The sequence below is a fragment of the Medicago truncatula genome, chromosome 4 (assembly GCF_003473485.1).
Source record: "Medicago truncatula cultivar Jemalong A17 chromosome 4, MtrunA17r5.0-ANR, whole genome shotgun sequence".
Taxonomy (NCBI): domain Eukaryota; kingdom Viridiplantae; phylum Streptophyta; class Magnoliopsida; order Fabales; family Fabaceae; genus Medicago; species Medicago truncatula.
The window spans coordinates 14,157,604-14,184,013 of record NC_053045.1 but is presented as its reverse complement, the minus strand read 5'-3'; the positions used below and the strand labels follow the sequence as shown (position 1 = coordinate 14,184,013).

At 33.1% G+C, this 26,410-nt stretch overlaps 1 protein-coding gene across 1 annotated transcript; it reads right to left on the bottom strand.

Moving 5' to 3' along the window:
* Positions 1-428: 428 nt before the first annotated feature.
* Positions 429-23,060, bottom strand: LOC25491907 (structural maintenance of chromosomes protein 6A). The gene is made up of 28 exons (XM_013599952.3): positions 22,700-23,060; positions 22,165-22,270; positions 21,702-21,835; positions 19,961-20,016; positions 19,494-19,580; positions 19,104-19,424; positions 18,004-18,117; positions 16,733-16,867; positions 15,572-15,648; positions 15,401-15,476; positions 14,494-14,568; positions 14,264-14,368; positions 13,686-13,855; positions 13,463-13,565; positions 12,231-12,343; positions 10,610-10,814; positions 7,102-7,233; positions 6,295-6,409; positions 6,101-6,186; positions 5,914-6,009; positions 4,334-4,470; positions 4,031-4,133; positions 3,399-3,478; positions 3,209-3,287; positions 2,964-3,021; positions 1,297-1,394; positions 1,110-1,204; positions 429-700 (listed from the first exon to the last, which is right to left on the bottom strand). The coding sequence occupies exons 1-28, from the start codon at positions 22,863-22,865 to the stop codon at positions 643-645; spliced, it is 3,180 nt and encodes a 1,059-aa protein (XP_013455406.1). The 5' UTR covers positions 22,866-23,060; the 3' UTR covers positions 429-642.
* Between the last annotated feature and the right edge of the window lie 3,350 nt (positions 23,061-26,410).

The following is a 26,410-nucleotide window of genomic DNA, read 5'->3' as shown; positions in this document are numbered from 1 at the left end:
GATAACGAAGAAAAAAAAATCCAACGTCAGTTTTTAGGTTTTAACTTAGTTAAATTCCACCTTGGACAAGCAGCAATGATGCCACATTAGCAAATAAAGCCAACTCACCAAAAATATTTAATGGGGGACTATAAAATAAAATTAAAAAATGGCTAAACACGAGATCAAAATCGCACAAAACAAACAAGGGAGGGAAATCACTATTAAAAAACTAGGGAGCCAAAAGTCCAATTAAACCTAAATTAAAAGGCTTGTATAAGAAAATATCAATAGATTTCATTTGCTTAATTTAAAAACTCAATGTCTGGATGAACTTCAAACAAGAAGGAAACCATCACAAGCAATGCAAACTTGAGACCGAAATTGAGATTAAACTATTTACCAATCAACGGCGAAGGTGCTTAAAGGGAACATGGAAAACGCATAAATTGGAAATAATTTAACTATTTACATTAATTAAAATCCTGATTTTAAATGTATGCTTACTTCAACAAGCTCTCACGAACAAAACATAATTAAAAATAAAATATATAATTAGATATGAAACATCATGAAACGCAGAATAAGTTAGCAGATGAAGAACCAAAAAAGATTTTCACAAATGGGCTTCAAATTGCCATAAATAGAGAAAATCACAGGTGATCAAGAACGGGGAGCTGCCATTTGCATCTTCTTTACCCTGTTTCCAGCCTTCACCAAGCTGCATATGCAAACACAAAAATACAGTCAAGACTCCAGAGCTCATCCACTTTGCTTGAATTCAAGATATTCACCATGTATTGTAAAAAAAAATACATGATCCTAGTTTGCAATCATTATATTTATATTTAAATATTTGAAATCAGGGTGCTATCTAAAGATTCTTTTAATATTCCTTCTTTTATAAGTGCAAACATAATCTTAATTGAGTAATTTTAATGGAAAGTGCATGGTTTAGCTTAAATAGCAGTTAAAGTTAAACGTTCTATCTCCCATTATTTCTCTCTGGTTCTTAACACCTCCTTAATGTAATATTAAAGGCCAAGTACTAGTATAGTACAGTGAGTACACGCAAAATTAACGAGAATCCCAACATTCTAGCAGTCACAGAACAAATAATCGTGTAATACCTAGTATCATGCGGGGTGATCAATATCCACTGGGATCCTTGTGCCTCAGCAAAATCAACCAGAGTGTCCATGCTAATTTTTCGGCTTACTGCATCCTGAATATACCCAGTTCCATAGTAGGAAAGCTTGTTAATAAACAGATTTTAGAACTTTGTATAATAGATGCTTAAACAATAAACAGCCATACCATAAAGACATCGAACTCATCCATTGCTCTAAATGGAGACTCTGTCATTTCATGAAGGGCTAATGCAAAGCACAAGGTTGAAAAAGACCGTTCTCCACCTAATTAACAAATAATAAATATATAAATGCACACAATATAATTCACCCTTGCTCCAAAAATATAAGATTGTATTTAATGGCTCTAATTAGCCAGATGTCGTCCAATGTTAACTTAATGTATACACAAGTACAGAGCAATCTATATAAAGAGGTATTTAATACCCATATAATTCACCCTTGCTCCAAATATAAATTAGCCATTAAAAATATCAGACATCGAATTCATCCATTGCTCTAAATATAGACAGATCTCACCCATATAATTCACACTTGCTCCAAAAATATAAGATTGTAGATACTCGTCTTCAAAGATGTGGATTTGGGTATTTAAACTACGGAAAATGCTAACAAGTGCCCTTAAGAAATTGTTTAAGGAATCAAAAGAAGTAAGTTTTGCATAGAAAAATGTGAATTTATGACTTTGACTTGTATTTTCAAGATAAAAATTTCTTTTATTCCTTCATCAATGCCCTTAGGGAACTTGTTAGCATATGACCCTCACACTAATGCTAGACCTAATAAATAGGATAATTGGATAAATAGGTGTGCTAGGTCATTGTATTAACAGAAGCAAAATACTATATAATTCGTTGTTAGCTCTTCATTCTTTTTCCTTTTCTTTAAGACAGTGCAGACTTGAAAATTGCAGTCATGACTACGCAGTAATTGTGTCAGACAAATAATGGTGACTTTAGATACATGAAGTTTTTTCACAATTAGAACAAATGATGGCGTTTTATTATATCTATAATGACTCCTGCTAGCTATTACAATTAGTTATCTCTGTTGGAAAATACATCAATAAGGTGTTTCCCTATGTTATTGTTCCCTAAATTATTCTAGTAAGTCTAGAGAATTCCATTATGTCATTTTTTCCAATGTAACAGTTTTCTAGGCTAGTCTAAGAGAACATTAATTGTATTCTCTCTATAAAAACCAGCCTTTGGCTGAAGAATAAAACATCAAAGTATTCACTCATTATTTTCAATAATCTCTTTTGATTTCGGATTTGTTTCTTTTTTCTAAACTAATTTTATACGAATTTTGTGTGTTCTATTATGGCTGAGTGGTGCCTTGTAATTTTAGATTTAGTCATAACCCTATATCATTATCAGAGTATAACTAGCAAGTAGATTACACTCGAGTATGAAATTAACAGAATCACAATAACTAACTCTTAGAGTTAGCTATGCCAGCTGTAAGATTCACTGGCAGTTGCCACTCATCCTCAAGCGAGGAACCTGCAATAGCAGGTTACCGCTTGTTATTACAAATGCAGTCGTGTAATTGAATTGTAACAGATTGAGATGAATGACAAACAGATTCACAAAACACTATAGTTTCAATAATCTTAAAGCACCCATGACTTATCTGTGCTTTCTGGTTTTCTCTCAAACCCCAAAGTTATATAAGAACAAATGATACAATTATTGTTTTCTAATGTCTGTCCCCCTGCTTTGAAGCTAAAGGAGAGAGAGGGACAAGAGAACTGATAGCTTATCCTCTAACGGAAAGTATAATATTGTATCCTACAATGACACCATATTAATCATTATGCAACAAACAAACCTGAAAGACCCCGCGTGTCTCGAACAGCCCTGTTTGATGCATCTTGGGGCATCTGTACCTGTAAACAAAAGAAGAAGATAAAATAAGTAAACACTTTAGGTCAATTGCAAATGAAACGCAAGAAACATTTCATCAATCGTATGTAATTACCATACAAAGATAAATAAAAATGAAAAAGTGAATCCAAGATTGCACAACAAAGCAAATTGAAAAAGGAATACCTATAGAAAGAGTAGAAAATTTACCTCAATCGATAAGGTCATCTGCTCATAATCAACTTTGATGACTCCACTGATTCCCTTCTTTTTCAAATGGCTGTTAAATCTGATCATGAGGATAATTTAATGAAGGTCTAGGCTATGAAAAAATAAAACATCTCTCTTGACAATGGAAAACAGAGGATCAAAAATGATATACATATGAAAGGATTCATACTTCCAACAAAGTTGAAGCTTGAGATTATCTGCATTTTTCTGAAACTTTGTCCTTCGAAACTCCAAAGCCCTCTGGCAAGCCTTCAATAAACAATAAAATCATCCAGAAAATGTTGAATTCGTGATTGTGTCTAAATCAGACTGCACGCCTCTATTTATAATAGCATATAATAAATGACACACCCTGCGTTCCTTTTTACTTGTCACTTTTGTAGAAAATATTTGTTTCTATTTACTTTTCGTTTTCAAAGTTTAATGCAGCATTGATTGTTGACTTGTCAATAATACCTTTAACTATTTATTGTGGAAAAGAAATAAATTAAATGAAATGAGACAGTTTATTATATCCAAAATATTAATGCGCCGGAAACAAAATAAATTGTTTAGGAGGCTCACAAAGAGATGCAAAAGCCCTTGAAAAGTATGAAAACAGAACAAAACCCTTTGAGATAGACTGAAATTTCATTAAAGAGAAGTTGAATAGTGAATTGATAAACACAGCCTACATAATACGCAAACCCATGAAACAAACCATAAAAAATTGCTTTTGGGAGTAAGCACATAAATAATTTTACTATTTCTAACAATAACAAATGTATCAATGCTAAGATGACAAAACCAAATAATACATACATTCAGTTTCTGTCGAAGGGTTTTGTAAACTTGCTGCCTTTTAATAATCTTTCGTTCTTTTTTTGCATACAACATCCTCAGGTCCTCAATAGATTCAGAGTATCTGCAGAGAAAAAAAAATAACGAAAACATTATTCAATGTGTATGTAAATAGAGTGTGTGTGTGTGTGTGTGTGTGTGAGTGTGCGCGCACGTGACTGTATGCGCGAGTGCGTGTGTGTGTGAGATAGAAAGAAAGAAAGAGAACTGCTGCTAGCATGTAGTCCTCCTATGATAATGTGAATCAATAGTCTAGTGTCATGCCTTCGGCTCTCACGCCTAAGTGTATGATTTAGACTTTCTAATTGGCCGCTGATTTGCTCTGGGGTTACCCCATCACAACCTCCTAACGTAGCAAGTTCATTCTGACAGCAAATTATGGAAGCCTTCTCAAGATTCACCTGCAGTTTCAAGCAAGGTTAGTATCAAAATCTGTAGTTACTACTATATCTTAAATGATTTATAATGCCTAAGAATTATCAACCCTATTATATCTTCTACACGGGTTTTAAAAGAGCAACAAGATCCTTTTGGAGTTATGCTCTTTGTGTGGAAGGATTGAGTATCAGAAGCTGGAGAAGCATATGTCACTCGTCAAGACAGTAGAATATTCTATTAAAATTAATAACCTTTGGCTGTGTTGGTTAAAGCACAAACTAACTCTAAATATAAATGCAGCGCAATGTATGATTTATTCATATTTATAGAATACAATTACTTTCAGTTTCTCTGATGTATCTCAGTTTAGTTTGGTGGAATACAACTGTAAATAACTGATTAGTTACAGCTGTAACTCAGTTAATTACAAGTGGAGAAGTATATTTTACTCATCCAGATTCTAGAATATTCAATTTGATAATCATGATTTAATAACCGTTAGCTGCATTGGCCAAAACACAAACTATCTCTAGTCTATGTCGTCGGTCCTTGATGGCGCAATAACGGAGTATGAAATGAACTCTATTTGATATATTTAGGCAATACACCCTGTAGTATTCTATTTGATAATCATGATTCTAGATTCTAGAAAATTCTATAATATTTGATATATTTAGGCAATACACCGTCGGACCTAATTATAAGAGCAATTTTGGAGAAAGTTGTCTCATTTATTGGAAAAAGTTACAACAGTTAATGTGCATATTTATTGTTTAAATAATCTGTATACCCTCATTTAAAATGTTTGTCTTTTTAATAGTGGTGCGTGCATTTAACGTCTCACATTTTTTCATAAGGGCATATATGGAAAAACATTCACAAAATTCAAACAATAAACGAGTTCATCAGTTTAGATGTTTTTTGGCTACTTTTCCTTTTAACATTATCTTAAAAATTAGAATAAGGGTTAATAGGCTTTTAACCCCCCCTGCCATATAGGCGAAATGTGGTTTACCCCCTGTAAAAAAAAGTTTGGAGATCCCCCCTTGTAATTTAAAGATTCTTTGGTTTTGGACCCGTGCATATGACTGCAAAAAATTATGGATTAATAGGCTTTTACCCTCCTGCCATATAGAAAACATTTGGTTTACCCCCCTGCCACATCAGCGAAAATGCAGTTATATGCACCGAGAGTCCAAAACCAAAGAATCCTTAAATTACAAGGGGGATCTCCAAACATTTTTTTACAGGGGGTAAACCACATTTCGCATATGGCAGGGGGGTAAAAGCCTATCAACCCTTAAAATAATTGTTACTGGTATAATCCCACACCAGTTCAATGCTCAGTCTGGTTTTGATTAGTTGCTTTCAACAGACCATATATTACCGTTGCCTTCAACCATAAAAGTGGCATTGATTTAATTTACAAAATTAGATGAATATGACTAATATAGATCAAATTGCACCTCGCGCCTTTTTGTAAGCTCCAGACAGTGCTCCTCTGCCTCCTTAATATCATGTAGGACCCTGGTTTTCATGACATTATCATAATGATCCTTCGCCTGTAATTTTTAAAAGATAAATTTATTATTTAAGTAATAATAGAAATTACCAGATGTGTTATAACATTGCACAAGAATAAACAAAAGATACCTTTTTTGCTGAATCTATTTCTCTTTCAATCTCCATAAGTTCACTCTCAGCTTTCTCAAGGGAAGCAAGTTCAGTATTCACTGATTCTACATTTTTAAGGTACACAAGATTATGCGCCTTACAACACCTCTACAGTTAAATCAGCATAACTGCATATGAACACACTCAAAGATATAACTGGTAATGCACCATACCACACAATTCGTCAAATTTCCCTTTAAGATCATCTGCTTTTCCCACTGCTTCATGCCTCCTCTGCTCAAGGTCTTCCAACAACACCTGCTCTTCTTTTATTTTTTTGTTTATTTCCTAGCATTCGATTAGAGTAAAAAATTGATTAAACGATGTGTTAAAAAAGCATGACATTATACAGAAAGGACCAGTCAACCATGTTTCCAAAAGTACTAGGCAAGAACAAATCTCATGTATATGTTAGATTTTTGAATTATAGTCGTGTATATGTTAGACAAAACTAGAATTATAGTCGTCTATATGTTTGTTTTTGAATTTGATTTCACTCCATATTTACCAGCTTTATAACTGTAGTGTTCACTATGGTTAATCCTTTAATATCTGTAGTATTATATAAATTGAATAAGATTTTCACATGGTTCTACAATTTGAGCATAATCTAAAAGCAGCCGCACAAATTTACTCTACAATTCATTTGTCCATATTGATTGGTCCAAGTATTAATTTAAATTCAATATAACAAAATTGGTTATATTACAAATAAACAAAGGCTTTGATGTTGGGTTGTTGAGAATTATTTCCACTATGCTCCTCTATTTTTTTCTTATCTCCTTCCACCAGAAGTGTAGGGAAAAAGGCATACATCGCTAAGAGTTGGATTCCACAACACCAATCCCCTGATGTGCGCCCCAAAACAAACAAGCAGAGTGCTTTTAGAGTGAATGATTGTGCATTGAACCTTTGATTGTTAACAAAACTTCTTATAACAAGTAATGTATTATTAAGGAATACATAGATAGCAAACATACTGAAATTTCTTCAACAATCTCATCAACTGAGGACAAAGGTGTCGAGCTGCTTTTAGCAGCTTGTTCTTTCATTGTCATCTCCAAAGCTAGCTTCTTAGAAGTAAAAGTTCTTCCAGCAGTTACACAAAGTCTCTAAAAGAAAAGAAAAAAAATGGAACATATGAGTTACACGTCAACAAATAACGGGATATATGAAAATACGATAAATTAAAGTTAATGATTATTTTCTTCAAAAATGAAATATACTTTTATCTTATCCTTTTTAAAATGTTTTTAATACTGCTTACAACACTAAGGATTAAAATATGTTAGATTTTAAGGTCATCGCAATATATGTTCTTTTTAAGCTTGTGCCAATCATGAATTTTTTTCATGTAGAGATTAAGATGAGGCTTATTCATGAAGGCTTTCCAGTTTATAGATTTGCAGGCAGGCACTCAAGAACTTCGGAGTTAGTTTTTTACAAATTTAATTAAGAGAACGAGTGAAATGTAAAATGGGTCATACATATTTTCCACAAATACTGGCTGATACATCAAAAGTGTGTAAATTGAAGAAGTCTCTCAATGGTGATCTAGAAGAAGTGTACATGATTGGGTCTCCTAGTTTTGAAGACGAACTTGGATCAAAGGTGTGTAAATTGAACAAGTCTCTCTATGGCCCATAGCAATCACCTAGACCATAATTTGAAAGATCCACTCGGTCTATGAAGAAACAAGGGAGAATTCATGGACAAGCAGATCACAGTGTATTCACAAAATTACATCCTCCTTCAGGTAGAGATACTTTCTTGATGGAGTGTTAAAGAGTACCACGCTGAATGAGATATGATCTGAATAAGTGCTTTTAAGGTGAGGACTGCCCCTCACTTATAAACACTTATTCAGACTATATCGTTTCCAAGATGGTACCCCCATCAAATAAATTACCGCTTCAAAAGTTAACGAGCTTTTAAACTTCATCCTGGCTTACCTGCTGACTATGTGAGAATGTTTAATAGGAAGGATTCTGAATTTCACATGCAACACTTACCCAACTATCCCATCAAAAGTTCCATGATGGTGAACGTGTGGCATCTCTATACAACCTATTACCTCCAGTTTTGCTAGTAATATTGTGATCTTTTGCAGCAATTCAACAAGTTGAACCCATTATAACTTAATTTCCAACAAGAAAACGAGAAACAATTATTTAAGAAGTACATTACTGTTAACGGTTATTTTATAACTGTTTCAGCTTCAGTTTCCAGAACACACAAAACCTTATATATACATCACTGTCACTTTCATTTTCTTCAGCTTTTCTAAGACGATGATCGCTCCCAAATCATTTACTCTCGCTTCTCAATTTCTTGTGTTCGAGAGAAAGTAGGATGACAGTTTCTTGTTATTGGAAATTACGTTATAATGGGTTCAATCTATTGTATTGCTGCTAAGGATCGTAGTATTATTAACAGAGCTGGAGGAGATAGTTTGTACAGAGATATCACATGTTCTCCATCATTGAGCTCTTGATAGGATAGTCAGGGGGGTGTTGCCTTCCTTTCCAACGTCCCATGTAGTTTGCAGAAATGACATAATAGAGTTCAAAAGCTCGTTAAGTTATCAAACAGGTAATTTATCTGAAGGGGGAAGCATCCTAGACAATTATGCAACTCTTATTTCGTTGATGTCCCTGTAGATGAGGCATTGGCTGCAAACATAATGACACCATCTTCTGATTTGTCCATGTCAAGCAATTTTTCTACAGTGGTGAAGAATCCAGGAGAATCTTTAATGCAAAATCATTCATTTTCAATACCTTCAGTTTTCTCAACACCTATAGCATGTCCTTTATCTGATCAATCATCATCATAATCCCAACCCAAATTCTGAGATGGGGTCAGAGTATATCCAAGATTCGTTGGACCACATACTATCACATCAACGCTATCAAGTCACACTCCAGATGTCCTTTCCTGAGTGTGTGTGAGGGGGGGAGGGTTAAGAGTTCCACATTCGAGGAGATATGGTTTGAATACGTGGGGCAGGTCGACACCTCAAAGTCAGATTCGTAAGGATAGGTTAGGCTCGATATAAAAACATAATATAGGGGTATTTGATCAAAGAACGGAGTTGTGGTTTCAGAACAAAAATACATTATAGGTGTTGTACCTATGTATGGGGAAACCTTGTGACGTGGAGAAGCAAGAAACAAGGAGTTGGCTCATAATTTGTGAAGGATTGTGGATTTACAGAGTCCTCGAGGAACTTAAGGTGAAAAGAGAGCTTCCATTCAAACTATACTCTAAGTAAAGTTGTCATAAGCATGGCTCACAACTGATAGGAACCCGAATTAAAGAGAAACAAAAAGAAATAGTAATTAAATATTGATTGAAAAGAAAATATTACAGAAGATTATTTATTCCTCTTCAATCCCAGAGCAAGAGCTCCACAGAGAAGATACATTTCTCTCTCTGCCCAAAACCAATAAGGTTCCTAACTGAATAATCCTAAATCCTCACTACATTTGAGGCCATATGGCCTATAATGCCAGGACATAGACTGCATATAATTGCTCCTAATCAATACAAATAACTGCATAAACTGCCTACTGCTCCTAATCAATACAAATACTGCTGATTATAGAAACTGCTAACTGCTCTTAAATAACTGTATATTAAAATAACTTACTACATCAGCAGTTACCCTATCAATACCACCCGATACCTAACAACAACCCAGTTTAGCATGATAGAACCAAGCATATTGAGCATTTTAATTAATGCAATGATGATAGGCATTAATTAAATCAACAAACAGAAGATATTTTCACCAAGAGCCTAGAAGGACTCGTCTTTGAGCATTTGATAAATATGTTAGCATCATAGATATCTATGCATCAACTTGAGGGGGGTGTTGGGTAATCAGAGTGATTCTTTCCTTTTTTTATTTAGTGCAGATTTTCTTTTATATGTTATGATTTTGTTTCTTAAAATCTCTCCTTGATTCAAGCATAGCAGTATTTGCCTCACTGTTTTCTACATAATTAAAATACCATTTGTATTTTATTAGTTTGTCAACATATGCAACACAGAGACTGTAAGTTGACTAAAATAAATAATGGAAAGGGTATAGTTATTTAAGTTCCAAACGAGTAAAGGTGTGAGAAATAAAGTTGCTAACTACATGGCTATGGATTCAGGTACAAAATTTTGTTTAAAACGGGGGTATGGGGATAATACATAGTCGTGCAAGGACAAGATAGAGCCAAAAAGCCATTATTTGTTAATGATGTGATAGTAATTAGATTTGATTAGCCACTTTTTTCATGAAAACAAACTTCAAATATTAGCTATATATTAATGTTATATTTCATCCTTATAGCTGTTAACAACTGAGTGTTCAAGTTACATTAGATAGGCTAAGATAACACAAATTGTGCACGTAATACAATATTGTAGATTGGTTAAAAAGATAATTTTGAAAAACGCAAATCATATAACAATGGTTGATAATCTATGTTTTACCTTTATAGAATTCATCTTGTTATCAAGATCCTCAAGCTTGAGATCTGCCTCCCTCTTATTCCATTTATAGTTATCTACGACTTTTTGTTCATTGGATGCATCATTACGAAGCTTCTGAATATCACCTTCAACAGAACTACTTAGACGACCATATCGTTGCTTCTTATTTGGAGGAAGAGTTGTTTGTACCGGACCTCGCGAAAACCTAGAAAAAAATTAGATTATAAAAAATAGTTCCAAGTTATGGATGGAAAACACTTATATGTACATATAATAACTTGAAATCTCCACAGTTTGAGGCTCTAGCACATACAATTTTTTTACAGTGAATGAAAAAAGCAGTAGGGAGTAGGATATTACATATGCTAACAGACAGGTATTGCATTTCAACATGATAAAAACTGACAAGTGAACAAAAAATTCAAAGAAAAATTATAGTCTGTGTTGAATTCTGTTTTTCTACTCTGAATTATACAGGTTACACTGGTATTTAGCTCAAGGGTAAGCTCTTTTAACAAGCAGCTTACACCTAAGATACATGTGAGAGAATTTGTCTCTACTACACACCAGAGATTATTATAGAGAATAATATTTAAGTCTTTAACCCCCATCATTGAGTACAGCAACCCAAACCTAATCAAGAAAGAAACAATGGATGTTTTGCAGGTAATCCATACCAGGCCACATGAAAATGGTCTGTTACTACCCAAGTTCCTTGGCATGAATGGCAGCCAAGATTAATAACTCGATTAATTCGCGGTGAGATGGTTGTCATAGTCATGACCTCAAAATAAAAGTTAGAAGCCCATATAACATAGCTGCTTCTATCCAACTTATTGAATAAGAGTGGGGAACTAGGGTAGTTGGTCAAATGCAAGGAGGGTCAGCCCAGAAGAGAAAGAAAGTGCGCCGAAGAAGGCTAGCAAACCAAGAGTTTGGAGGTGAAGCTCGAGAAGAGTCAATTGAGGAAAAATGTGGGACAAGGAAGAGCAACTGACTTTTTGACAGTGGAAAAATCGACCACAAATGATGTAGCACATGAGGCAAAGATGTCCAGCAACTTTGGAGTTCACAGCATGAATAAATGGTTTGCACAGGCGCATTGCTGACCGGGTGGTCCTGAGATTTCAGCAAACAGTCAAAAAAATGTAAAATCAGACCGGCAGAAACAAGGATTCCCAACAAATATTTCAACAATGAACACCAAGTCTACCTGGTAACATGAAGTAGAATTGTCTCTCATTAGACTCTAGATGCCACATTGAGGTTAAGGAAAACAAGGAAACGTGAGAGTTTGTGTCTAATTTAACAGGAGAATATTATATATACAAAGGAGTCGTAATACAAGGATTTATGATTACCCTAATTAGTCCAAGTACATAACTACCCCATTTTCAATAGTTCTAACAAAGATCGTGGTAGGAAATCTGCTGCCAAGGAATGAATACAAAAGCAACACAAATTAATCAATAGAAATCGAAACCCCGAGCTTTTACCACTTTGTAATATAGTTATTTTGTCAACTTTATATTTAGATGTTTAGATCGGCTTTGTATTTCTCTTGAAGGTGTGGCACAACTATAAATCCATAGCAATATCACAATTTACAGCATTGACTTACATTTTACAACCTTCCACAGTGAAAACCTCCTTCAAATTTCGGATCCTTTCTTCAAAGGCAACAACCTTCCCGGTATTATAGTCGTTAACAAGCACTTGTCTCTCAACATTTCCCTAGAAAGTAGCAAACACGTTAGAAATGCTAACAAAACCCTAGAAAACTTAGAAATATTCCTATTTTTAATTTTTTGCTAAATTATGCTTCTTCTAAAGCAGGGAGATAAATACAATCACGAGATTAAAATAGAAAACACAAAAGTAAATGAGGATTTTAATATAAGAAAATCATCAAGAGAAAGAAATGGTGACCACAATAATTTAGGACAGCAAGAGAACGTCTTTGCAAAATAGAATAAAAATAGCATAAACAAAAGGAAACTCAAAAAAAGAAAGTATCCATAGTAAAAACACCATGCACTTCACATAAAGAACAGGCCAAAAGGAGCTTTTCATTCAAAGAAATATCCTTAAAGAAACACCAAGTGATCTCAGAGGAGATTTTCCTCCAAAGAAATATTCTTAAAAGTGAGAATTACATTCCATTCACATCTAACAAAGAAAGGAATAGAATTGCACAAAATTTTGGCTTATTTTACTTATCCCAAATCTTGTAAAGTTAGTCAATAGGCATTGATCCAAGGACGTAGAGCAAATTCAGCACCACTTTATAAGCCCAAGCAAAAAAATCCATAAAGCAACAGCTATAGGACAATTTAAGAAGTAAGATCAAATGGGACTGAGTATAAAAATTAATGTTATTAATATTTTAAAATAAGGGAACTGCTAACCCCTTATTAATATCTTAGAAGTCCAAATAAGAAACTTTTTCTTGGAAATTGTGTATTTAACCTGTTGAAACTTCAAAAATAAACTTTTTTTACATAAAATTTATAAATTATTCCCTCTTTTGAATCATTAACAAGTGCCCTAAGGGCACTTGTTTTGGGCACTTGTTAGTACTAACTAACGGTGATTGATAAAGAGCTAGAAAATATATCAATATAATTTTGTTTTATGATACAGGATTTAATTTAAGAGAATTACTAGAAAACGAAAAAAAAAAAAAAAGATATCCTATCAGCCCCAAAGCAGCATTTAGTAACGAATGGAAAAGGAACAAATATAAAATAAAAATAAAAAATTGATCTCAAAGTTCATCTTTTCAATAAAGCAATAAAAACCCCCTTGAAATAGGATATTAAATGCAATATAAGCAATAATTTTAACAATCACCAGATCGACTAAGACGTTAAACACAGTGTGATTATCGCATTGTAAGACGGAAAGAGTTGATGGATGGTTTGTATTAGGAAGCATGTCTTCTGGTAGCGTCAACCTAAGCAGAGAATAAAACAATTTGATCACAATTAGACACAAGATCTATAAAACACAAGACATAACACAAAAGAGCATGGTGACACATGACAGGCAGACAAATATGGACCAAACAATATACCTTGGGGTTGAAAAATCATAAATAATAATTTGAAGATGACCGTAGTTTACTTCCTTCGCACATTGTTTCAAAAGATGCAAATCCTTGTGATCAGTCACTATAAAGGAATTGAGCATTCTCCCAATGGCATGTTCAACAGCAACCGCCCATTTATTACCATTAAGCAACTTCTGTCAAACCATAAAAAGCAGTCCCAAATAAAGGAGTTAGAAATTGAACTTGGAAATGGCAATAGACCACACTCTTATGCAGTTTAGCAAGCACGGCCCAGAGAAGAGATTAACAAATAAAATTTTCATAATTGAGCCCTCTATACGTTGTCATCTAATAAATAAACCACTTAAAAATAGTCATGTGCGTATAATTAAAAAGTAGAAAGAAAAACCATCGTATCACAATTATATAATTCACTAGAAAAAAACTGGCAACTGATGAAATTAGAATTACAATATATCAGTGTATTTATTCATAGATGTATACTCCATTCAATTTAACTACTCAACTATCAAAATGAATGAAGAAAAGATACAGAAAGCAATGAATTAAATATGACATGAAGACAACACAAACTATATTACCAGATGGGCACCAATTGGACCAATGGGAGGCTTCTTAAACCTTTGATGACATCTCTCAATATTATGCAATAGATTAAGCACTTTGTTTCCTCCAAAAGCTGTGGTCTGCTTCCAAAAAGGATTGGCAGTGTCATGAAACACCCACAGCCAACGTGTAAGTATTTTCATAATTTGTCATGGAACAATGCAAAATGAAAAAACATAAAACCAAAACTGCAAGATTGGCACACCTTGTTGCTTTGCTGTTGTTGAAGATTACGAATACTATACATGATCTCACTATACTTCTTGCCATGATCTCGGATCTAGCAAAAGCAAAAAATTAAATTCATTAATAAACAAACTACTCCCTCCGGTCACATTTATAAGCAACTTTTGCTTTTTCATGTTCATTAAATAACTGATGTATCTGGGCAATATTATAATTCAGATGCATCAGTTATTTAATGAATCTGAAAAAGCAAATGTTAGCTTATAAATGTGACCGGAGGGAGTATAAAGAATAGAAGAGCTTTCAAAAGGATGTGATAATTAAAGTATGCAGAAACTTGCTTTATATCGGAAGCATCTTGTGCATCATCAGACTCTTATTAACAAAGTAAAAAACATGACGTTCAAGCAACAGTACAGCGCATTAAATTAACATTGCTTATGTTGCATGGGTGAATTTCCTCAACTTCATACAAAATACAATTAAGTGCCAACTAAATTTTTTGAGCAATCACTCAAATTATACTGGTGAACTTGGCTAACAACCCTGGATAGTAAGATACTTCTGCAAAACATTTAATAACTTTTGGGTGACGGTGGCAGGGGATCCAGTGACGGGGGCAGAAGAAACAGAGGTGTCTCTTGGACACCCAATAACCAAGTTGAAAAATAAACTAAGGTTAAGTAGCATTTCAAACCTAGCTCTGGATACCAAGTTGAATAGTTTAGAATGATCAATTTGTACTTGATCATGAGATTGTGCAAATATATACTAATTAATTATTTTATTAATAATTAACACTAATAAAAGAGAGAATCTCTCAAAAATGAAAAATAGAAAATAAAGGAAACTATAACAACGCTAATAAATAGATAAATAATCAACAAAAACCAATGAGAATGACACAAAAAAAATTGTTATCACACCTCATCATCAATCCTTTTGATTTCATCCTTTTGCCTATTTTTGTTGTTTATTAACGTCTCCTCTTCTTCTTTCAATCTAGAACAACAAAAAAAAAGTAATATTAGGAAGTGCGACTTCTTCAAATCCAAGTTAAACACTGATATGAAAAGCAACATGAGTAAAATCAAAACCTATCCAATTCGGACTTAGCATGATCAACCTCATCTCGAAGCCCCTTCAGTTTTTCCTCCATGTCAGATTCTTCAGCCTGCATTGCTGAGAAATTAATAAGCACAAAAACTTTTACACAGAAAAATAAATAAATAAATAAATACATTAATGGAACTGTCATCATATAATAAGGGCAACTGTTAGGTTAGTCTATAAGTTCTTTTTACAAAATGTTTGTCTATTAGAAAGATTTGGTAAGATATGCGGTTTGAATGGATATCATGTATAAATAGGAGAAATAAGAATGGAATGGAAAGAGGGCATTCTGTATATTTGATTTTGTGAGAGAAAGGAAAGATACTTTGTGAAGGGAAAACCCGTGCGGGGATTGTATTCCTACCTTTGGTTCAATTTTAAATAATATATTGCTATTATTTTGATTCCTTCTATCTTTCTTTTCATTCAATTTCTTGATTCCTTACAAATGATCACCTTCTTTGTCAATTATTATCATCGATTAGCTAATATTGTCACTAAGCTATTTTTACTATGGCTTTTGGGGTCCTACTAGGGTTTCATATGTATTTAATAAATTTGATGCATATGATAAAGATACACCAACTTGAAAGAGTGACAATGCTGTTGAATCTAAGCTACCGGTGACAATAATGCTAACCAATATTCCATGAAAATGGGATTAGATTCGGTTTAATTAATTAATAATGCACACACACACACACACACACACACATTATGGAAATTAAAATTAATGCTCCACTTTCCATGTTAACTTAGATCCATTGTATAGCAACAACATTATTATTGTAATATTCATGTATATAAATTAAGAAAGCCTGAATGCTTCAAGCACATTCAGAAAAATTCTTCCTTCCTATTTTTCACAAGCACACATATATCCCTAAATTTAGGGATTCGGGTATTTGTGTTTGGTTTAAATTGGGAATAGTTTATCTCTATATAATTAAGTTCTGAGAAAGTTTTTCTCAAGCAATTCAAGAGGTTGGATGAGAAGAAATCCTTAAACAAGACAAAACAAGAGGGAACAGACACAAAATTGTAAAACCGAGCAAAATCACATAAATAAAGTATAGTGGCAGAGACATGGAGAAAGGCAAAAGGAACATAATCTAAATGTATCTACTAATAGGGACTTGTAAAACCTGGGTATTTTTCACATTCTGCTCATGAATATCCTGCATTCGTACTTCAAGCCTTTTCAACTGTTGTGCCATCTTCTGTATGTCACTAATTTTGTGTTTGCAGTCTCGCTGAAGCTCGTATGCTTCTTTGTTTGCCTTCATTTTGGGGAGGGGGGAACGCATTAGCAACCAGAACAACTAATACCCGTAATAAAAAACCAAAAGCTCAATAACGAAAATAAATTGTATTTACTTTTTGTCCCTATTATGGTTTTCATAGGGACAATTTTGAGGGGCTTAAAGCATCCATTTTTGTAAAAAAAAAAGAGACTAAAAGCTAATAAAATTCAATTTATCGATTAAAAATAGATTTCACCCTAATGAAAATTATTGGAAAGAATGAAGCATAACATATCACCCCAAATCAAATGTTTCAAGACACGGCCAAACACACTAAGATAAATCATCATTTCATGAGACGTTATCTCTCTTCGTCAGTTCAAATGACAGTCAAGATGGTTTCAAAGTCACCGGGAGGTTGTTGGACAAGGTATATAGCAAGCATGGTGCACATGAGATATATAATTCAGGGTTCTGGACCCCTATTATAGGAATTCATGGTTCAAATGACTGGTAATGGTGTAATATTTTTTGTAATAGCTTGATCACTTGATGATAGAAGATACTAACCACTAACCCCTATTATAAGAATTTAAGACCCCTGATCCAAAATAAATAAGGGAACCATGAAACTGGTAACGGTGTAATATTTTTTGTAATAGCTTGATCACTTGATGATAAAATGTACAAAACACTAACCCCTTTTATAGGAATTTAAGACCCCTAATCCAAAATAAATAAGGGAATCGGGAAACAAATCATGATATGAAAATAAGTAATATACTAATGTGGAAACTAATCGTAGTACATAATCCGAGATACTCTAAGATTAGAACTAATCTTACAAGATAAACCACAATACTCTAACATAATATCAAGATATTTTAAGATAATTTTTTATAACATAGCACGGATTTCTCCATAAGATTCTCTTTTCTCTCTCTTGCAGTGCTACAACATAAAATAGGTGTAGTACGAAAGAAAGCAAACCTACCATTGATTAAATAAAATGACATGTATAAGGTGGAAGTTAAAAGAGTAAACAAGCATAATTAAAACCGGTAAAGCAAAGATTTGAAAAGTTTTGTCAAATTGCAATATGAAATTTTATCTAGATCTTGTTCAAAAGCATTTGACAAAAGGAGGAGGTAGGAGTAAAACTTGCAACATACCAAGGACATAGAGCGGCTTAAACTTTCCTTCATTTGCTTGACTTGTGATGTCATCATACTTTTAATTTCAGCTTTCTTCGTAGAACAGTTTTCACTTAATTTTTCAAGCAGATGCTGCAACAAAATAAGAGTCCAATTTAACTCTAAAGAATAAAATGTAGGCCAAAAAGCAGTGAAGATGGCAATGAAACGCCAAAAGCAATGCAGGTTGGACGTGAAACTCTCCATCCACAAACCTTGTGGTAAACATACAAACACAAAATGAAAAAAACACCAGGTTGCCACAACCACAGGTCTATTTAATTTAACAATAACGTTTTCTATTTTCATTTTCTGTGACCGTTTAGTAATTAAAAGTAAGAACACGAAATGAAAAAAATTAAAAGTTAGAACACGAAATGAAAAACAGGAAATATTTTCTCAAAAGTAAATGGGTCCTGTGTCACTTCAAAATTTATCATGAAATATGTTGTAAACGCACTCAACAAAATAAAACAATTTGCACAAAGATAAATCACAATGGGCTTGGATCAAATCTCAAAATGCTAATGCAAGCAAAGATATCATTAAAAAGGTGGATCTTTTATGAACAGCTAATACTCCATGCATCATCATAATTGAGTTTGACCAAAACTTCACATCAATATTATAAATTACTTATAAAGTAAGGAAAGCTCAATGGTCAATTTAACTTTTAACTATTTGCCTAGAAAAGAAGAGAACATAAAAGAATGTTTTATAAGAAAGAAAACCAAAAAAAACAGCCAAACTCCTTTTAAATGATCATAGGAAATAAGGAAAGCAATATCCAAAGTTCTATCCCAAATCTAAACATATAAGGCAATTTTGGTTCACAACATACTTTTGATTATATCACTCAAGAAATGCATTTGATACTTATTTGCCATTATAAACCTAATACATTAAGTTTCCAAATGTAGCAGGTTCTGGCAGTTCTTGTCAAAATGGGCACTATAAACAAACACCAGATCAAATTTCCAACTTTCATTGTATACCGAATGTGAGACTTTGCATCGTGTTAAGAGCGCAGTAAGGAATATGATATTCTGATATTCTCAAACCAGGCAGAGAATACATACCAGTTGTTTATCAATCTTAGCTTGGCAGGTAGGAATCCGATTTTTCAGCTTTTCAATTTTTACATTTTGTTCCTCAAGTTTCTTGTCCACGTCATAAACCCATGACCATGCAAGTTTCTTTTTTAACTGCTCAACCTGTATGGAAATTTGTTCAACGTGTTCCATCGTTTTAATTTTATTCTGCAGCTCGTTAAGCTCCTTCTCTATAGGTCTTATTGAAGCCTCTAATTCGTCAACTATTCCACGTGCAGTAGTTGTTTCAATGGAAATGCTTTCCAGAAGATCATTGACTTGCTGAAGAAGTGTGGCCTTGTAGAAGAACTGTTTAATTAAATGTTAGCAGAGCTTCTGAATAAGTTTAAACAAAAAACATCAACATGATAAGTTCACCTTAAATTTATCTTTGTTATTTCCAGAATGCAAAAATTCTCTGCTTTTGTCTTGACTCATAATCACGCATGGATTCTCCACATCAATCTGCGAAACAAAAAGACTAAACAATAGGTGCAAGAGCAAAGAAAACCACTGGAGAAGAAATAAAAGGCATTGCCAAAGATTTGTTGCTTATTAGGTGAACAAAGAGATAGAAAACCTTGCACTTTATTCATATATACAAACAAGAGACCTTCCCAACTTCTCAAAATAATATTAATCACTTTTTTATGGGACAAAATTATTAATCATGAACTAGTCAATAGTTTGTTAGTTCTTCAAGTCATCCATCTTTATAAAGAAACGTTAGAAATTAAGCATGCAAGTACTAATAATTTTTGCTATGTTACAGAAGTTAAGAGAAGCAAAGCAGAACAACAATTTCAGAATTATAAAAACAATTTCATATCTGAGAGAAAGCTTACATTGAAATGTTCAATGATTTCCTGAAGATCTGCTTTCCGGGTGCAAACTTTCTTTCCTGTCATCAAACTCATTGAATATAAGTGTGTAAAAATCCTTGACAATCATTTGTGGAACTTATACTGAGAGTAGTTAAATTACGGTAGTATTTAATTTTGAAATTCAAACTATGCTGAACATATCAGACATCTCTGACAAAAATAAATAAATATCAATGAAGACTTTTTTTTTACAATCAATATAGACATCTTTCTTTTAGTAGACTTCTTTCAATAAAGAATAATAGAGTTGGATAAAAAAATATTATCAGAGGAAAAAGAGACATTGCATAGGAATCAGACAGATAAATCGTTTCAAAATCTCTAATTCAAATCACAACAGATAAAAACAATCAAAGTTAAGTTCAACATGTTAAACTCCAATCACAAGGAGTCACAAATAGTATTTGGAACCCCGTTAAACCTACTCAAAATAGATTACTGATCCACGGTTCAAGTCTTTGTTTGCACCCGAAGCTGTGTTGTTCATCCCGAGTTGTGGATCGGGGCAGCCATCCCCAAAACTGGAATTGTGGGATTACAGATTGCAGGATGGGCAAAATTCTAAAATAATTTTTATATTGTTGGAGTTGTGGGAGTTCAGATAAAAGAAATCAAGAAACAATTAGGTAAATCAAGAAACAATTCTAATTATTGTGGGAGTTCAGATATACTGAACACTAAACCCTATATATCTATACAAGATTCTAATCCTAATTAGGTAAAGCAAGAAACAGTTCAAGATAAAAATTGTTGGATGAATAATAAATTGACAAATCACAAGGTTCAAAATTGCTAGAGTGGAGGATGCTGATATTGGGTTCATCTGATTGGGATTCAGCTAAGCAAAGTTAGGTTGCAAACTTTCACCAAAAAAACAGGATTTCTCACCTAAGATGAGGATAAAAAGTGTAGAAAACTGGGAAGAAATCAGGGTTGACGGAAAATAGGCAGAAACCATGGTCACCACAAACTTGATTTTGACTTATGCAAAAACAGGATTTCACTTATGTATGGGAGTCTATCCACGTTTGTGCAAACGATTCGTAAGCAAGTTAACTTAATTTTGACTCCTAGAGTTTTTAAGATCTTATGACTCTATGAGCTAGCTCAAGAGTTTGACAACATGCTTAAGTGAAGGCGCGTCAATGGCCCATATGTGCAGTTAGTGAAGAGCTTAGTCAACAAGAGCTTACCATGCCATAAGATAAGCTCAACCAAATTAATTTTCATAGGCAATTCTTAGAGACTTTAAGGAAATAAAGGCATAAGAGTGTACAGGTATGTAAGCTACTATAAAGAGCTTAACGAAACACATTTAAAGTGATTATGTCATAAAATAGGCTTCAGAAAAGCTCTTCCAATTGCTCACACATCCCCTCACACGAGATCCCTTTGGCCTTGAAGCATAGACAAAGCACAAACCACTTACCCTGTGCTAATTCAACTTTTTCATAGAAGAATAAAGGAAGTATGTATCAAACTCTAGGCCATTTCATTATAAAGCCCCGGATAAGATGTCATTAAGCAACTAACTATACTAAAAGCTTCAAATGAAGACACAATGATGGATTTTATATTATATATCTCACACAAATGAAATGTAAAATGTTAAATCTAGAGGAATATCCTTGTAGCTTTTCCATTGTTTCAATAGGCCATCAAATAACATATATCTCTTGAAAATTAATTGTTGTCTACGCACCTTGATGATCTTTCAAGGTAATGGAGCTTGCGGATTCGGATATCCTACGTTCTACAATGATAACATCACCATATATATCAGGCTTGAAAGCATCCTCTCCTTCATTTTGAATTTCAACATGGATGACAGCATTACTGCAGAAAGACAATAGAGTAAAGAACTATGTAAACACATTATGGTGGCCGTTTAGATTACCAATTCTGTCGGACATTAAGTGTTAGCTTCTTTCTTACAATTTAAAAAACAACAGCATTAAGTAGTCTTGGCATTAGGACATGAGAAGAAAACAAGGAATCCAAATTCGCCCATAATATAAATCACTTAGAAATTTTATTGTCTAACCAAGGAGAAATTCCTTCGTGAAAACATCAACATAACATTCATTTACTCCCCACACCACCCATGATGGATAAAGAAACCACACCAATCAAAGAATGACATAGAGAGAGCATATGGCATTTACCTAGCACCATTTTTAATGAAATCCTTCAAAGTAGATGCTCTTTGAGTGCCTTTAGCTCGACATCCAAATGCTACACACAACGCAGTAAGTATTGCACTTTTACCACCTAAAAATGCCAAAGCCAAACAAACACAGATTCATTAGAAAACATTTTTCACAAAATTAAGTTCCATAATAACATTTTCCACTTTCACAAAATTACTTTTTAATCCTAAATAATGCTAAGAATGAATTAGTTCTATAGTAACATATTTTCCACCCCATCAGGGTAAAGCACTTGAAAGGGTATATTTTTATTTTCTAAATTAAGAAAGCTATTAAGTGCAAATTCAGTATGATTGAACTATTGTTATATCAATATGACATTGGCACAAACATACAACAAAAAAAAAATCACAAATTCAACAAACAATAAATCATTTTTTTTTTGAAGAAGAACAAACAATAAATCATTAAAACCGATTAAAAACAGAAAAAATGAACAAATCGATCAATAACACGAATGCGATTAAGAAATGAGAAAATATAAACATACTTCCATTTTGACCAGTGATGAGATTAACGTGACTCCCAAACTCAGTTTCATGATTGGAATGGCACATGAAATTCTCCAACCGAAGCTTCTTGATGATTCCCGCTTCCAGACTCGGCGAAACCGAAGAAGAAGAAGATGATTCCCATGTGGTTCTCCCACGCTTCATTTTGGAAAGTTCCCTTCACGCGCGTGCGCTGAGAGAGAAGAAATCGCGATGAATCGATGAAAATTGATTTATTAAGGAATGAATGATTTGTTTTCGCGAGACTGGTTTGATTAAAAGCGATGTACACTGTCAGTGGCGGGAAAGACTCCGGGATTAGACAAATTTTGGGCTGTAACTTGGGTTTGTGGAAGTAGAATGTTGGGTTTTTGTCGGGGGTTATAAAAAGTTTTTCTGACACCCTATTTTTTTCTTAAATGAAAATGTTATCGAGACGCTCTTTAAGCACCTAAAGTGGTAAGATTTTATGAAAGTTTATGTATTTATTACGTTGGAAATTGAAGTCTTAGCTTTTTAAAAAAAATAATTTCTTCATTATGAATGCTTAAAGAATGTCCTATGGACACTCGTTAACAATATACTCTTTTTTAAAATATTCATCGGATTTTAGAATCTGAAAATGAGTTTAGATTATAAATTTCGAAAACAAGCAGCGTATACATAACTGTTACTGAAGCTACTTAAGTAAAAGATCTCTACACTATCAGGGGCGAGAAAGACTCCACGATTGGCACAAATTTTAGGCTGTAAGTTGGGTTCTTCGGTGCACAATGTTGGGTTTTGGTTTTAATCTAAAGGTCTCTATTCAATTAGGATTTTAAATTAAATGGTTAAATATGTTTTTTTGTCCTTACATCAACTTTTAGTTTCTATAAATTTTCAATCATCACTTTTGGTCTCTATTTTTAAGTCAATTCATGTGTAGTATTTGTATTTTTTTTAACAAAATCGTGTAGAATATGTTGAGGCAAAATCCCTAATTAATTTTAAAGATAATAAATTTTAAATGATTAAAGGAATTAATCGACTTTGATTAATTCCTTGGTATTTAACTTGTGCTCTTGAGTGTTTTATTAAGACAGAAATAAAAGATAAATCATATCAAGAATCAAGAAATCAAAGGACATTTGAATTCATGATCTAACACTCATGTCAGAAAGTTAGATCAGAATGTTGCTCAGAGATCAGGAGGTTGTTCTTGCACAAGCCAAGAATCTCAAGAACATTGATCAAGGTCATGCAAGGCACATGTGACATGATTAAATGTCCTGGAAAGTACATTGCATGGATCAATCAAGCAATAAAGACATATATAAGGATTATGGCAAAAAGGATATTCAATGTTCATTTAAGACTATGAACATTGAAGTACTAGGAATATTCCAAAAGGGAATATCATCCTAGATGTTAAAATCACTGTTCTTCATTGTTGTTTCACTATTAGGATTTGATTACATCAAATGGTAGTCTTACAAATCATCCTAAGTGAAACAGATGGAACATTCTGATGGTTAGAATGTTTAGCTCTGCACATGCTTACTTTATGAACAGTACAGTAGGTGAAAAGCAAAAAGCAAAAGCAAAGCAAATCTGTCCTGCTTCAATCAGAGATAGACAACACATGGGAGTTGGTGCAGGAGATGGACCACACAATCTCTCAAAGCATGGGCATGAAGATGCAGAATCCACTTTCCTCTCTCCTGCACCAGTCCCTAGGTAGATCTGGAAAAGCAACTTTCTGATGTATGTGGAAAAGTCCATACTTTGGTTATTGCCCAGAAACTCATATGAAAAGCATATGACACGCCCAAAAACTCATGTGTTCATTCATACATGATGAACCCAGATGAAGATCATCATGAACACAACAACATTATGATGTTCATCAGCGATCAGAATGTTTGCCCAAAATTTCAAGTAAAAGCTTGTGGGACCCAGGACACATAGCATAACGCCATTGGATACCCTACAATGGCTATATGAGCCCAAATACTCTATAAATAGAGATCAAGGCCTCGGCAAAACTTGCACAATTGCAAAGCATACAAGGAAACAACAAAGATTGTTTGAAGCTCTTGCAATTTGAATTGATCATCACTGAAGGGTCTTTTATACCTTCTTTATAGTGTAAATCAATTCTTTATGTCATCTCTTGCAAAGATAACTTCTTCTTCCCCCTCCTCTGTTTGATTCTCAAACATTCAAACTCCACACAAATTGCAAAGCATGCAAGAAATTAACTTAAGGTTGTTTTGAAGCTTTATCATCTGAATTGATCATCACTGAAGATTCTTTATATCTTCTTGTAGTGTAAATCAATTCTTTCTGTTATCTCTTTAAAGATAACACTTCCTTCCTTTCTTCTCTTGTCTGATTTCAATCATTCAAGCTCCAAACATCTTGTAAAGTCTCATCCAGCTCTAGGGGTACTAAATTGTTAATTTGAGCTAAAGGTGCAAAAGTCTAAGTGGATAACTTAGCAAGAAGAAAAGAAAGTCCCATCTAGCTTTAAGGGTACTAAAGTGTTAGTTTGAGCAAAGGTTGTAAAAGTCTAAGTGGGTAACTTAGCAAGAAGGTGCAAGCCTGCTGAGGCTTAGAGAATACAGTTGGTGTAATTGTTCAGTTGAACAAAGATTGTAAGGTGCGGAATTTGAGAGGTTATCTCAAGCATCGTAGTGGAAACTCTCACAAGATTGTGAGGAGTGGACTAACCCACATTTGGTGAACCACTATAAATTTTTGTGTGTTCTTCTTATCTTCCCTATACTTTTTATTTACAGTATACACAACACACACAAACACATTTACTTTATTAAACTATTTTTGCACTCAGACATCAGAACGTTTTGAAGTCTGCTTTTAACTTAATCATTCCAAGTTTCAACTTGAGAATCAATTTTAAGTTACAGGTTTAATTTTTAAAGGGTCGCAATTCAAACCCCCCTTCCTTGTGACTAATTTATCTACTTCATAATATCGTACAAATCTCTCCTAAAAACTTTTAATTTTTCAAAAAATTTGAATTAAATATGAATTTTTAAACGCTAAAAATATAAAAATAAAAAAAACTCATATTTAATTTGAAAAAATTCTATTTTTTAAGATATTCAATATGAATAGTTTGAAAGAATTCATATTTTTTAATTAAATAATATTATTATTTAAAATTCTATTTTTTATTTCAATATGAAAAATATTGAAATAGTTTAAATAATATCTTAAAATAGAATTCATAATTCATATTTAGAGGGACTAAAATTATAATAATATCTTAAAAAATATCATATTCAATTCATATATTTTTAGCGTGTTTGTGATATTTAGTCCCTCTAAATATCTTAAAAAATATCTTAAAAATAAAAAAAATTCTTATTTTTTAAGATATTTAGTAGCTCTAAAAAATATTTTATGGACTAAAATTATAATAATATCTTAAAATAAAATTCATAATTCATATTTTGAATTAAATATTATAAACTTTTCTGCAAAATTTTATTTAAAAATAAGAATTCTACATATGATTTTACTTAAAAAAAACAAAAAGTGAAGATTGAAAACTTTTGGGGACAAAAAATTGAAGAAAATTTTTAGAGGGACTAAAATGAAAAGTTAGTATATTTATAGGGCCGAAAAAATATTTAACCCTAAATTAAATGATTTGAAAGATTTTGAAAGATGAAAAAGTTTCTAGGCATTCAATAGATTTT